Here is a 13,969-nt window from a genome sequence, read left to right as displayed (position 1 = left end):
GTGTGTGTGTCTGTCTGTCTGTCTGTCTGTCTGTCTGTGTCTGTCTGTCTGCCTATGTGTGTGTCTATGTGTGAAAGTCTCTGTGTGTGTCTGTGTTTACCTCTGTCTTGTGTTTGTGTATACATGTATGTGTGCATGTGCATGTGCATGTCAGGTGTGCATGCTTTTGAGTGTGGGTGTGTTTGTTGGTGGAGGGAAGGGGTTTGTGTGGAGGGTTGGGAGATGTGGGGGTACACTGTGGGGATTTGTGGGGGTGTGCCTATCAGGGCGGACTGGTGTGGGTGGGTATGGATGGGGGTTGAAATGGGGGTGGGAGGTGGGGGTGAGGGTATGTGGATGTGGGTTGGGATGGGGGTGAGTGTAGTGCCTATGTGTGCAAGTGTGCATACAATATGTATGCATATATATGTGCATTGGCATTTTGCAGCACACCATTGAACACTGCTCAGTATTACTCGTTTGCTTTATATTGTGCTAGTTTAAAAGACAGCAACACAAACACACACACAGCGAGAGAGAGAGAGAGAGAGAGAGAGAAATAAAACAAACAAACAAAATAATTAAAAGTTTGACAAGTTGAAAGAAATGGATTTAAAGAAAAAGACAGGCAGGGAGATCCTTTTTTCTTGGGAATCTAAAAAGAAAAAAATGAAGAGCATCTTTAGATTTTTTATCCATTCACTCATACACTGATCACTCAGATCACTCAGATGACAAATACAACACTTAAATACAAGGCATGGGCCCCTATGTTGTTCACAACTAAAAACACAACAAGGTCAAAGAATTGTCAGAAAACTTTTGAAACTTTTCAAGGGAGAGGAGGTTACAAAGACAGAACTTAACAATAAATAAATACTAATAAAAATGTAAGATATAATGAGAAGAGGAAGAAGAAAAAGAAGAATGATAATAATAATAACAACAAGCAAATCAATAATAACATAATTTTCATAATAATCGCCACAACAAACAGATCAATAAGTTAAAAAAAAAATTAAAAAATAAAAATAAAAATCAGTAGGACATGTGTACTACTAGAACCAGAGCTATGACTATGCCCAGCACAACTATAGCACAGATGAGGATCTTAAGAGCAACAAGCACACCAAGAACCTATCCTGTTTTCTGTCAGAGGCTATTGCAGGGGGGAAGATAGGGGCACAAATTGGGCCCAGGTGTGGAGCACTGGGTCTGCAAAAGGATAACCTTCCACCCCCACACCCACCCTCCCTCCCCTTCCCTAGATGCCAGGCGCCCCATAGGACCAACAGAAGGAAAGCAAGAGAGGGGAAGGAAGGAGGTGGGCAAACAGCACAGGGCAGCCTGCCAAACACGCCAAGCAGCCATCACTTCCTGCCACACACATCTCTCTCTCCATCCCTCCTCCCCCTCCTTCCTTGTGTGTGTAGGCGGGCAGCAGGAGGGAAAAGAGGGGGCCAAATGTACTCAGGTAAAACAGTCAGGTGTTGGCTAACAGCAGCAGTGCACTGGCTGTCGACAAAAAGCCCCATCCCTGTTTCCAGAAGTTTTCTACCTGAGAAAACTGGGTAAATCACAACTATGCCAGACCCCCACCTGCACGTCCCAACCAGGAGAGTGAGTCAGGTACAGCAATATCCAAGCCTCTTGAATGAGAATTCACTGAAAGGAAACCATCACATAGGAAGAATCCAGTGGGATGGAAAGAGGTTAATTAATGGGGGGGGAAAAAACCCCAAAAACTTCCATAAATCTGCAGACAATGAAACACTCCCTGAGCCTGTCAGTGTCATGGTTGCTCATTCACACAGACACATGCACAAAATATTTATTGTTGTACGCTTGAACCAGTGCTCTTCATACCTTTTGGCTCAAAAGGTCTTTAAATGTCATCTTTTTCTTCAGCATTTGTGGGCTGCAACTCCTACATTCACTCATATTTAGGAGTGTGCTTTTATGTGTATGGCAGCCATACTCCACATTTAGGGATGTGCATGCTACGTATGTTCTTGCTTCCCTTATACACAGAACACTGACAGGGATGACAGGATCTTCTACATACACACAAAAGAGATTACGGCACTAAAAAAAACCAATCAATTTCCATCCTGTACCCAAATGGAAGCTGTCAACTGGGATTTAAAGCCATGACCCTCAGATTGAATGTCCTACACTAACCACCCAGCTGTAATGCCCTTCATGGCATCAGAAATGTCATGCATTAATACCAGTACATTTCCGGTCTGCTGAAGCTGTGCACTGTTCACATGTCACAGAATGGTATTTCAGGGATTGTCATACAACAGGGATAAAAACCACTGACTGACGGAAATGCTGCTGTTGTTTTTGAAGGGACCTGATAGTTTGGAAAAGGGAAACCCATAAACAAGCTTTGTGCCCACTCCTCCCACTCTGCATCATGGTAACTGAATGCAATTCAAAACATATCTTCTGTATTTGCTCACCTGACCTAGCCTAACAAAATGTTACCAATTTTTCTTTTATTCTTCTTTCAACAGCCTTTTGTCCACAAATCACAGGAAAGAATTGGACTGGATATAAGCTAGAGGAAAACTGCCTGTCTGGCCACCTCTGACATTTGTGTGAATGGTGTATCTCTGTGCCAGTTGTCATATAAATGTTTGGAGTGGCACAACTTCATCTAAAACTCTGCATATTCAAATATCAACAGAACTGAACAAGAACCAGTTACCAATAATACGAGAACAGCAGCTGACTTAATTAAAAAATGTCTTTTAATCACTCCAAACTGTAGTACTCAAATAATCATTTTCCATATCTGAACACAAAAGCACACCCATTTCCAGTCTTCAGTGTTCTATATGTTCTTCCCAACACTCCCCCCCCCCCCCCCCCCCCCCCCCCAACCCCCCCCCCCCCTTTTTTTTTTTTTTTTTTTTTTAAAGAATGCACAGCACCAATGAATACAACAGCACTGACATTCATGATAAAGTCTGTAAAATGAACAGGAAAATGCAGGACATGTGAATATCATTTTGAGTATATATTTTGTGCTGTTTGTGGAATGGTGGCTATTGTGAGTGGAGTAATAATATACTCCAGGAGGAAATGGTGTTTGATTGATGAGCAGACGGCGGACTGATTGCAAGACATATCATCACTGAGTTGCCATTAAATTTTGGCCATGAGGAGCAAACCGATAGGCCTGGTTTGAAACAGTTTGACATGGTACAGTATATGACACCAAATAAATATTCATGACTTCAAACATTTTTCAAAAGGAAGTTGAAAGATCAAAGACAGAAAAACAAAGAGACAAAACAGGAACAGAAGAACAAACATACAGAAAGCATAACAAACAAAATTAATAAACGATGTCAACCTCAAGTTCATAATAATTCTATTGCTCTACAATTTTACTAAAGAATTACTTTATATTACCATGACTGGCATGAGACAATGATGCCAAGCTTGAGTTTACAACTCAACAAAAGAGTTATTTTTAAATACTAACCATGATACCGCAAGACATACTGAGACTGAGAAAGAGAAAGAAGTAAAGAATCAATGGAAGGGGAAGGGACAGGGGAACACACGCATGCACATAGGTGCACACAGAAAACATAAAAAGAACAGAACAATCTATTGCACAAGTGGGCAGATCACTTTCACAAAACATTCTTGTAAATTAATTGTTTCTTACATGTGTTCTAACAATGCTGTTATCAAAACACACAGGTGCACAAACATGTACATTTGTGGCAGAGAAGCATGTTATATCAAATCAAACATACTACATGTGCAAATACACACTTTCATTCACATGCATGCACGCATGGACACATGATATGCATTAACGTGATAGAAGCATGTGGATGGTGGACAATGAAAATACATGTAAACAACACACACACACACACACACTCAGTGTCGGCACTGATGCAGACACACAAACATACAAATGCACGCATACACACACACAGAGACACATTCAGAACACAAACAGAAACATACAGAGGTCATACTTACCCAATGACAACAATGAGAAAATCTAAAGCGTTCCATCCATTTCGTAGATAAGCACCAGGATGCAGAGCAAAGCCATAGGCAATAATCTTGAGAATTGCCTCCAGCGTGAATATCACAACAAACACATACTCTATCCTTTCCTGAAACATACACAATGGAATGTTTCATTAATCATCTTAATCTTTCCTTCAAATAATCATAGTAACTTAATCAAAAGAAATGAAAATGTCACAACTGAATACAGAATAATGAAAATATGTTATGGTCAAAGCAGATCAGATGATGTGGCGATGTAGTCTGCATTACATTTAACACACTGAAAATGGGGAGATTTTGTTTTGCAACTCAAAGCCATACCATTGTCGGAATATTTTGGCCTGGCAAGTTCCTACCCAGAGTTAAATGTGTTATATGCTCAAACTGGAAGACTGGGCATATATAGTCAAGTTCATGGATGTGCCATTTAGAGTTACTTAAATTTCCTGACCAACACAACAATTGTCTGCATCTCTCGCAGGTTAGATCAAAACCATGCCATATCATCAAAGGAAGGGCAGATTACACATCCATGACTAAAACCTGAATAGATCTCCACCTCAGCATCATCAACAATCTTATCTTCATCAATCTAAACGTACAATGAAAATTGTCTCAGATTCTAAGAGAGCACAGTTACCTCAGATTTCACGCCAGGACATTACAAAAGGAACTTTATCCCCCCCACCCCCACCCCCCACAACCCTCCCCCCAAAAAAATCCAACTAAAGTGTCTTTAAAACAACAGTCCCCATAAATCTGCTGACACCAAAAACTGATACAAACTTAACAGCTTGGTGGAACGTCTGAACAAAGCAACCTCTGCATTTGGCATGGAAATCAGCACCAGAGACTAAACTCATCACCAACAGCAAGCTTTTAGTATCACTTCAGAGATCAAAGTCAGCAGATAAGTTTTGAAACAATGAAGAATGAAGATATTCAAATAACTTAGCACTGTCATATCAGATGAAGGTTCAAAACCTGAGATTATCGCAAGGATTGCACAAACAACAGCTGCAATAGCAAAACTCCAAACCATCTGGAAATACAAGATCAGTCTCAGTCTGCACACCAAGATCCACCTATTGCACTCCCTTGCCTAGTCAGTCTTCCTCTATGTTTACAAAACTTGGGACACTCTCAGCAGACATGCAAAGAAAGATCCTATCAACTGAAATGAGATCTTCGGCATCAACTACACAGATCATGTGACAAATGAGGAGGTTCACTGCAAGATCCAACAAGCAATAGGACCTAATGATGACCTTCTCACAGTCATCGAGTAACAGAAAATGAAGTGGAATGGACATGTTTCCCACTCAACTGGACTTGAAAGGACAATCTGGCAAGGGACAATCAGAGGCAGCTGCAGATGGGGAAGACACAGGAAGAAGTGGGAAGACAATATCTTAGAATGGACAGGTATGAATTTGGCAGAATCCGAGAGAGTGGCAGAAGGAGACAGGTGGAGGAGAAGGGTGGTGGTATCTTCACTGGCACCCCAACAACTTCAACAGAAGTCAAGGAATAGGCAGAGTGAAGGCAAACAAAGGCATGAAATTGAAAGTGGAGGAAAAATCAAAATTGAGATTGCCTTGACAGCAAAGCATTATTTCTGTTTTTGATTTTATGAAGATGATGGATGAAAACGATGAATACACTGGTATGGAGATACGTTCAAATCTGAACCAAATGATAGGAGTGTTTTCTAGGCTAAAACCAACAATTTCCCTCCACATGTTTCTGAACAGGTTTAAACCAACAATGACAAGTATCATTTCACCATGACAGCTGATATTTTCAAGACTTTAAAAAAACAACAACAAAAAAACAAAAAAACTGAAGAAATGTTGACAAAATATAGAAAAAACATGAATTAAAAATACAAACTCCATCAATGTTCAAAACTTGCATGTGTGCATGTGCACTCAAACACACACATTCAAGCACACATACACACGCAAAAACACATGCAATGTGCACACAAACACAAATTCATTGCCTGTACATTACATTCTCTCTCTCTCTGCCTCCTTTTTTCCTTTCATTCATTCAATCAATCAGTCAATTGGTCAGTCTGTCTACTCCTTGAAACTCACCAAAGTGGCGTTGACATCATTGGAGTCAGAATTTGGGTAGGGTGTGTACACAGCCAATGCCACACAGTTGGCAAAGATTGTGATGAGAATCAAGAACTCAAATGCTGTACACATGGTCAAGGAACGTATCACCAAAGCAGTTGTTGACAATGTCAACATATCCAAGCAAGTTACCATGCACACAAACACAGACGCATGTCCAAGCACACACACACACACACATACGCACGCACACACATTACAAGCACATACTCAGCTTCTGTTAATCATTTCAAGACAGAAACACAAAGTGAAAAACCTACCTCTTCAAACTCTTAAAAGTAATCATACTGAATCAAACACCAAATAATACACTGTATGTATATATATGTTTGTAAGACTATACGGGCACATGCATGTAATTGTATATATATATATATATATATATATATATATGTGTGTGTGTGTGTGTGTGTGTGTGTGTGTGTGTGTGTGTGTGTGTGTGTGTGTGTGTGTGTATTTGTCCGAACAGTGCATCCTTCTGTGAAGTGTGACAATTTGTTCTAAGATCCATAGAGGTCAAATGTAGATGGTGCACCAAGCAAATGACTGTTCATCATTAACCTATTGATTTTATTATTATTATCATTATTATTATTATTATCATCATCATCATTATCACTGAATTATCAATCTAATCTACCTATGCCAGTACTGATTTTTATTGTTGGCTGTAAAAATGTTTCCAGTTTTTCTTAACATTTCATTGTGACGATTGTCCTTTCTACACTGCCATTTATACACTACACTACACCGCACTAAATTACTCTAAACTACACACACACACACACACACACACACACACACACACACACTTTTTTTTTTTTTTAAACCTCTTCTGCTGCACCATGTTTTTGTCTAACAAAACAATCAATCTGCCTGAAAGCCACTGTGGATACTGCACAGACAAATCAGATGGAAGCTGATGAATGAATGGCTACACCCATTTGTTTGATCGTTGGTGCTTCCATTTACCAAAGTCACTGATCAATGACCATTCACTTAACCAGTGCCACACAATGTTTTATTATTTTCGTAATACTGATTCCTCAGTTCATTGCAATGCAAAGTTGTCACCACAAAGAGAGGTAGGGGAAAACTTGTTTAGATCTCTATGGTCTATTGTCTTCTTTATATACCATCACTTTTTCCGGGTAAATGATCAAGGTGTTCAAAGCATTCTTGACTCATGGAGGGATGAAAGGGTGAAAATACATGTTTGTACTTATTTTTGTGCTTAAATTAGGAGGAAAACTGTTAAAACCTTAACATAATCATATATTTTACAATAACTGAATATCTTTCTGATGATCCAGCAACATGCTATCTGGATTCTTCATCTTCAAAAGTTTTCTTTTGACTGGAGTTACCAGCCGATTTTTGTCTATGTTTGTCAAAAGAACAAGTGTTTGACTTTGTGTCTCATAGTGGGCATGACAACGAGACTTTGAGAAAAGTGCATCTACATTAAATTTTGCACTGTCAGTCTAACGCAATGCATAGATATCAAACAATAAAGAGCTGATTGTTGCCACAGCTGAAATAACATACGAAAAGTAGACCAAGTGTTTCTGGAAAACTCCATTTGGTTCAGTTTAGTTTGTCAGACTCATCTTTCTAAGTAAGTATTCTTTCCAAATGAACATCTTAAAAATTACATATTTGAGAGGAGTGGGGTAGAACGGAGGCTCACAACTGAAGCCATCCTCAGTTTCTTTCTGTGTTATCACTGGTTTTACTGACAACTTAAACATATAAATTCAGATAAATTACAAAGAGAAAGGACGACAGAGGGTGCAATCAAATTTCATTATGAATCATATCTGTTGCCTTTTCTTAGTGTTTATTTACATAACAATTTCATAGAAATTATAATTTATTGCTTCTCTTTAATTCCCACTGGATCTTATCTTTTGAGCTCACTGAATGACCAGTCTGATCAAAGACTGATTGGATCTGTTCCGATTAGCACAATATTGAATGTAACTGATATGATAAAAGAAAGCAATAAAATAATTCATGACTGGTTCTGAGGAAATACAAAATCATTGCTGAAATGATATCAAGCTTTATCAACCTGCGCACAGAAGCTGTGTCTTCATGATGGTGATGGTGAGATAGGTTTTATCGACACTACCATTCTGCCCCGTTTGGTTTCTCTATCACTTGCAGTGTCTTGAGATAATGTCAATGTAAAGTTTACCATAGACACTGACATATATGTATACACTCACATCATCTAATATCACATTATCGATTATACGAAGATGTTGAATGGAGACCAAGGGTTGCTGACTTCTTTTCCCATTGACAGACTCGCAAAAAAAAAAAAAAAGACCACCACGGAAAAGAAAAACACACACAAGAAAAAAGGATATTTCCATTCTGCCACCCTGATGCACAGTTTTCGGATAGGATTCTTCAGAGTCAAACAACACAGAGCCCGCGCAGGGCGCACATTTTGATTTTGTTGCTTCCTCATGTTGGCTCTCTTCCTTTGCATAGCAGCCGCCCCTGCGGCTGCTGCTAATGCTGTATTCCAACCAGTGCTGAGATTTCGTCCAGATTCAGTAGTGGTTAGTGGGATCCCTGTGAGACCTTGAGTCGTTGCATATGTTTTGGATGGGGACTGTTGACTGTGGGGTGGGGGGCCCTCACCGGCCTGTGACCTGGGCCCTGCTCCCTGGGCGGTGCGTGCAGCAGGTGGATGTGGGCTTTCCTCACTGCCCTGGACGTCTGCTGGCCTGGGAGCTGGCCGCTCATGGTGACCCCCTGTAACACACACACACACAGAGTTTCAGTTTGCAGTTTCAGTTTTTCAAGGAGGTATCATGGAGTTCAGACAAATCCATATACGCCAACATCTGCTGGGCAGATGCCTAACCAGCAACATAACCCAGCATGCCTAGTCAGGCCTTGAGTGCATGAATATAATTATATTTGTGTACCTGTCAGAGTGGATTTCTTCAACAGACTTTCGCCAAAGGACAACACTCTCGTTGCCATGGGTTCTTTTTCAGTGCGCCAAGTACGTGCTGCACACGGGACCTCAGTTTATCATCACATCTGAATGACTAGATGATCAGTTTGATTTTCCAGTTTATCATCATATCTGAATGACTAGTAGATGATCAGTTTGATTTTCCAGTTTACCATCATATCTGAATGACTAGTAGATGATCAGTTTGATTTTCCAGTTTATAATCGTATCTGAATGACTAGATGATCAGTCTGATTTTTCAGTTTATCATCATATCTGAATGACTAGTAGATGATCAGTTTGATTTTCCAGTTTATCATCATATCTGAATGACTAGATGATCAGTTTGATTTTCCAGTCAAACTTGGCAAGAGCAGGATTCAAACCTAGACCCTCACAGACTCTCTGTATTTGCAGATGAGTGTCTTAACCATTCTGCCACCTTCTTCCCTAACCACACACTGTTGTTAATTTCATACTGATGTAGCATGTTGTTTCTAGATGTTTCGAAGTGGCTCTCACTCAGAAATAAAGTTTTTACTTTCAAGGAGACGGAAAACATTGTGGAATGATCCATATGCAATGCTATATCAGCTTAAAGAGGGGGTGGGGGTGGGGGAGTCACCTGAAAGGAAAAGTGATATTACCTTGTGCAACTTAAGACATATCATATGCAGAAATAGAATATACTCTGAGTACTATCATTCATTTGGTTTCCTAGTAATGTGAGGAACATGCACTAAGTACATTTGCTTGTTTACAGTCCAATTGACAGTTCCTCTTGCCTTTTCTTTACCTTGATGGCAACATCCATTTAATTTGTATGCTGAAAGTATTTGATGGTAATTTACATGAAATCATAAGACAAAACATTATGAACTGCATTTAAATATTTCTGCAAATGAATCATTCATGGTATTAAAAAAAGAGAAAAAAAAAAGAAAAAAAAGAAATGGGAGATGTTCAATTCTAAGGAAACGTAGATTTTTTTTTTTAAACTTATTTTGTTTGTTTTTATAAGGAAAAATTCATTACTTTTCCTTTCCAAAAAGATTACTGGACATACTTTTGTTTCTACTCTACATTTTGTCTTTTGAAATTCAACCTTATTCAGTTCATATTGATTGCAGTACAGCCTACCATGTAACTTATAAGGGCTGGGGCTGAAATTACCTTGAAAATAAAACTTGAAAATAATAAACATATAAGAAATCTTCACACATAGACTGGCTGAGCAAATATAAATAAAAAATCAAATAAATAAAAACAAAACTTGTTTTTTGAAAGCCTCTGGCAGAACATCATACAACAGGTTGCTCATGAAGCTAAGCCAAGGCAAAATAGTTATTTCCCACTGGGAGCACTGAAACGTGACACTCAAGTGGCATTCGCACACACCATACAAACTAAAAGAGTAATGTCAAAAACCAAAACAAACAAAAAGCCCAAATGATCAAACAGGCACATGTACAAGTACATAAAAAACAACATCATACTCTTTTTTTCTTCCAACAAAGTTCTTCTGAAAAGAAATATGTCACAGAGATCTCAATAAATCATTTCTGCTTAAACACTATTCTTTTGTTTTGTATTTTAAAATGAGTTTGGCAGGTTCCAAAGTAATCAATTGAACACTGTTTGTCTGGTGCTATCAAAGAGGGAGTACAGAAAGGGAGGAACAATGACATTCAGCAGCAATGTCATTTGTGGAATATTTGTCATTTTTTCCACATCTCTGGGAAAATTGTGTGTATGTTGTTTATTTACAGGCAATGCATTATTTATTGTTTGGAATTTCACTAAATCAATTTACAGTATGGCAACACTGTAAAGTGCATGCACCCTGTCCAAAATTCTGTTTAAAGACCCAATAAAGAGTTTGTGTCTGTATCAAATGAATCTCAGCAGGTGATGTTTCAAGGAGCTTCCTCACTTAAGATGGTCAGAATGAATAAGAAAAGAGGGACCTGTATTGTCTGCAAAGAACAAAGTCCTTGTCCTTTTATTTACCATTGACAGACTGAGGGAATTAATCTTGACTGGGACAGAGTTTATCAACTGTCTGTTTGGGAATCGCACTTCTCATTACTTGTTGTTTGTTGTTGTTGTTTTTGTTTTGTTTTTGTTTTTAAAGTACATGTGCTTGTGGTATTCTTTTTAAGTTAGTCAACAGTCTCATTCTCTGTAATGCAGATGTGACTAATGCATTCATGCCAGAATTACTGTTTCTGTTTGTAAATAGAACTGGTCCTCTAAATCATAACACTATTTAAACTACTACTTCTTCCTTCATGGGCTGCAATTCCCACGTTTTGCCTGTACACAAGTGGGCTTTTATGTGCATAACCAATTTTACCCTGCCATGTATAGGCAGGAAAACTCCATTTTCGAGGGTATTGTTTAAACAATTATAATATATCATTCACAATCAAGCTGGTGACTTAAAATTCTAATTACATTGGTGATGAACATAAAATCATCATGAAGTCATGCTTAACTAGCACGCTCTCTCTCTCTCTCTCTCTCTCTCTCTTTCTCTCTCTATCACACACACACACACACACACACACACACACAAACTGTCAAACTGAATACTTCTTTCTTTCAGTTATATGTTTTGTACATATACTGAAAATCTTGTCCTCAGTGTGGTCATTTCCTCTTCTTTCATGTTTATCAAGAGTTCTAAGAGTTTCTGAGTCTTTCTCATTCTATACCTTTGTTTTTGTAAATATTTATATACTGCAGAGCTACCTTTCTGTCTATATGTATGTCCACCTACAGATTCCTTCTTTCAACGTTCTAATAAAAACCCAGCAACCAAATAATTCAACTGTACAGGCACTCCTGAGAGTAAGTTTAACCAAAAAAAAGCCCCTTATAAAGCTACAGAAAGCAATGATTCATAAAACAAGTTCACGCAGTTCACGATTTCTACAAAACTGAATGTGAACCGCCCCAATACACTTTTTTTGTTGTGGTGTTGTTGTTGTCGTTGGGTTGGTTTTTGTGTGTGTGTGTGTGTGTGTGTGTGTGTGTGTGTGTGTAGAAACAGATGCTAACTGGATTTCTCCAATCATACTGTGCAATATCAAAGCTAACACTTGATATTAACAAGACTTAGCATCTCCCAAAGCAAGAGGACACACACTGGAAACAATTATCTTCAAGACATGTTCAATGAGAATTATAATGTTGCAGCTTTAACAGGAAACCCGCATACTCATTGTTCTTTTCGATGAACTGTTCATTATCAGTAATACAACTTCCACAACATGCAAAAGGCTGTGTGTGTTCTGTCTTCAGTACCACAAATAAAAATTATTATCTAAAAAATGCCAAACATCCATTATTTATGGTTTTACTTTGATAAAGCCCAAACAGGTTTTATTTGTTTTGTATTCTGTTTTGAAAATAAATCTGCATGGCTGTCCCTCACATATACTACACACTTCTGACATTATATGATGAAAAGTTTGCCTTGTTTTAGTTTTCGGCAGGATTTAGCAAACAAGACTGCCTTTTTGATCTCTGACTTATGACAGAGAATGGCCCAAATATATACTTAAAATACAGGTTTCAGTTATTCATAAATTCATAACAGAAAATGATATTGTAAAACTACTGATGACATTAATGGGGATCAAGTGGGCACATATCTTTCTTTTTACTTTTCTTTTCATTCATGTTTTGAAACAGCTTCCACAAGCCCACCTATGCATAGTTCTTCAGTATATGACAGTCGTCTGCTACTGGGCCCATAAACTTAAACATTTCTCGCATGATACATGCACTTTGCTTCTGAGAACAATGTCGAATGAAAAAAAACGTGGGGAAAATGAACAAGTTCATGTCACGTCGAAAGGCAGGGTATGGCTTCTGTGTGATATATGTAGTGCCATGTTCGCAAGCATGACAAGGTGATGTCTGCGACTGCTGAGGCAGGCAGTCGGACTTGTAGCAGACGGCATCTGTGTTCCCGGCACGGCGCGTTTACACTCACAACAAAAACAATTGAAAATAATTTCACAAACCTGTTGGTGATGAGGCCATGGTTTGGAACAAACACAGACAGGGATGTTCCTGGGAAAGCACTTCTCCTAGCCTTCGTTTTCGTCCATTTTTCCAATAAACCCACAAAATTGATCATCCATCCGGGGACTTCGGTGCCGAACCATTCTCTACTGAACAAGCTTGATTTGGTTTCAGACGATGTTACCTTTTCTTTTTTGTTCAATGCGGAAAAAACATAAATAAACAATTTTCACTGAAAACTTATACACAATTTATTTTCGACAACTGAAAAAAAAAAAGATTTTTTTTTTTACCATCATAACAATCACAGATATTTGTTTTTATTTTTCCTGGAAAACAAATATTATAAAAAGAAATAAAACAAACAGTCTGTTACTAGATGATTGTCAACCAAGTACTATATGATAAAAAAATATTCTTTTTGTTGATTTACGCTAGAATAATGAACTAGTAATGTCTGTTTTAATCTTGATAATGACCAATTGGTTATCAGCCACATGATAACTGCCAGATTGTATTCACTGCGGACCCAAGATGGCGGAAGAAAAACAGATCGATCAGCTGGTGCGTGTCGCGTTTCTACCTGCACATTAATTTCGACCATACTAACCGTACTTTTTGTATGCAACACAGTTGAACGTATGCAATGTTGATGATAATGCAAACTTATCCATCTGAGTTTAAGTTATGTCGACGCTGCGCACCGAAATGGGCGTAAAGTAATGAGATAACAGTCTCGGTGACAGCGCAGGTGGAAAACAGCGTGATTTTGCTACAGGGTGTT

General features: G+C 38.5%; 1 protein-coding gene across 3 annotated transcripts in view; it reads right to left on the bottom strand.

Moving 5' to 3' along the window:
* LOC143284841 (muscle calcium channel subunit alpha-1-like) overlaps positions 1-13,323 on the bottom strand; it is a 127,870-nt gene extending 114,547 nt beyond the window's left edge. For all 3 annotated transcript variants that reach the window (XM_076591910.1, XM_076591912.1, XM_076591911.1), the window contains exons 1-4: positions 13,185-13,323; positions 8,549-8,942; positions 6,132-6,237; positions 3,994-4,133 (exon numbers count right to left, since the gene is read on the bottom strand). In XM_076591910.1, coding sequence (XP_076448025.1) covers positions 3,994-4,133; positions 6,132-6,237; positions 8,549-8,942; positions 13,185-13,203 — 659 coding nt within the window. In that variant the 5' untranslated portion in view covers positions 13,204-13,323. The remainder of the gene's footprint in view (positions 1-3,993; positions 4,134-6,131; positions 6,238-8,548; positions 8,943-13,184) is intronic.
* Positions 13,324-13,969: the final 646 nt, after the last annotated feature.

This window comes from Babylonia areolata, chromosome 8, assembly GCF_041734735.1.
Source record: "Babylonia areolata isolate BAREFJ2019XMU chromosome 8, ASM4173473v1, whole genome shotgun sequence".
NCBI lineage: Eukaryota > Metazoa > Mollusca > Gastropoda > Neogastropoda > Buccinidae > Babylonia > Babylonia areolata.
This window is presented reverse-complemented; position numbering and strand designations above follow the sequence as displayed.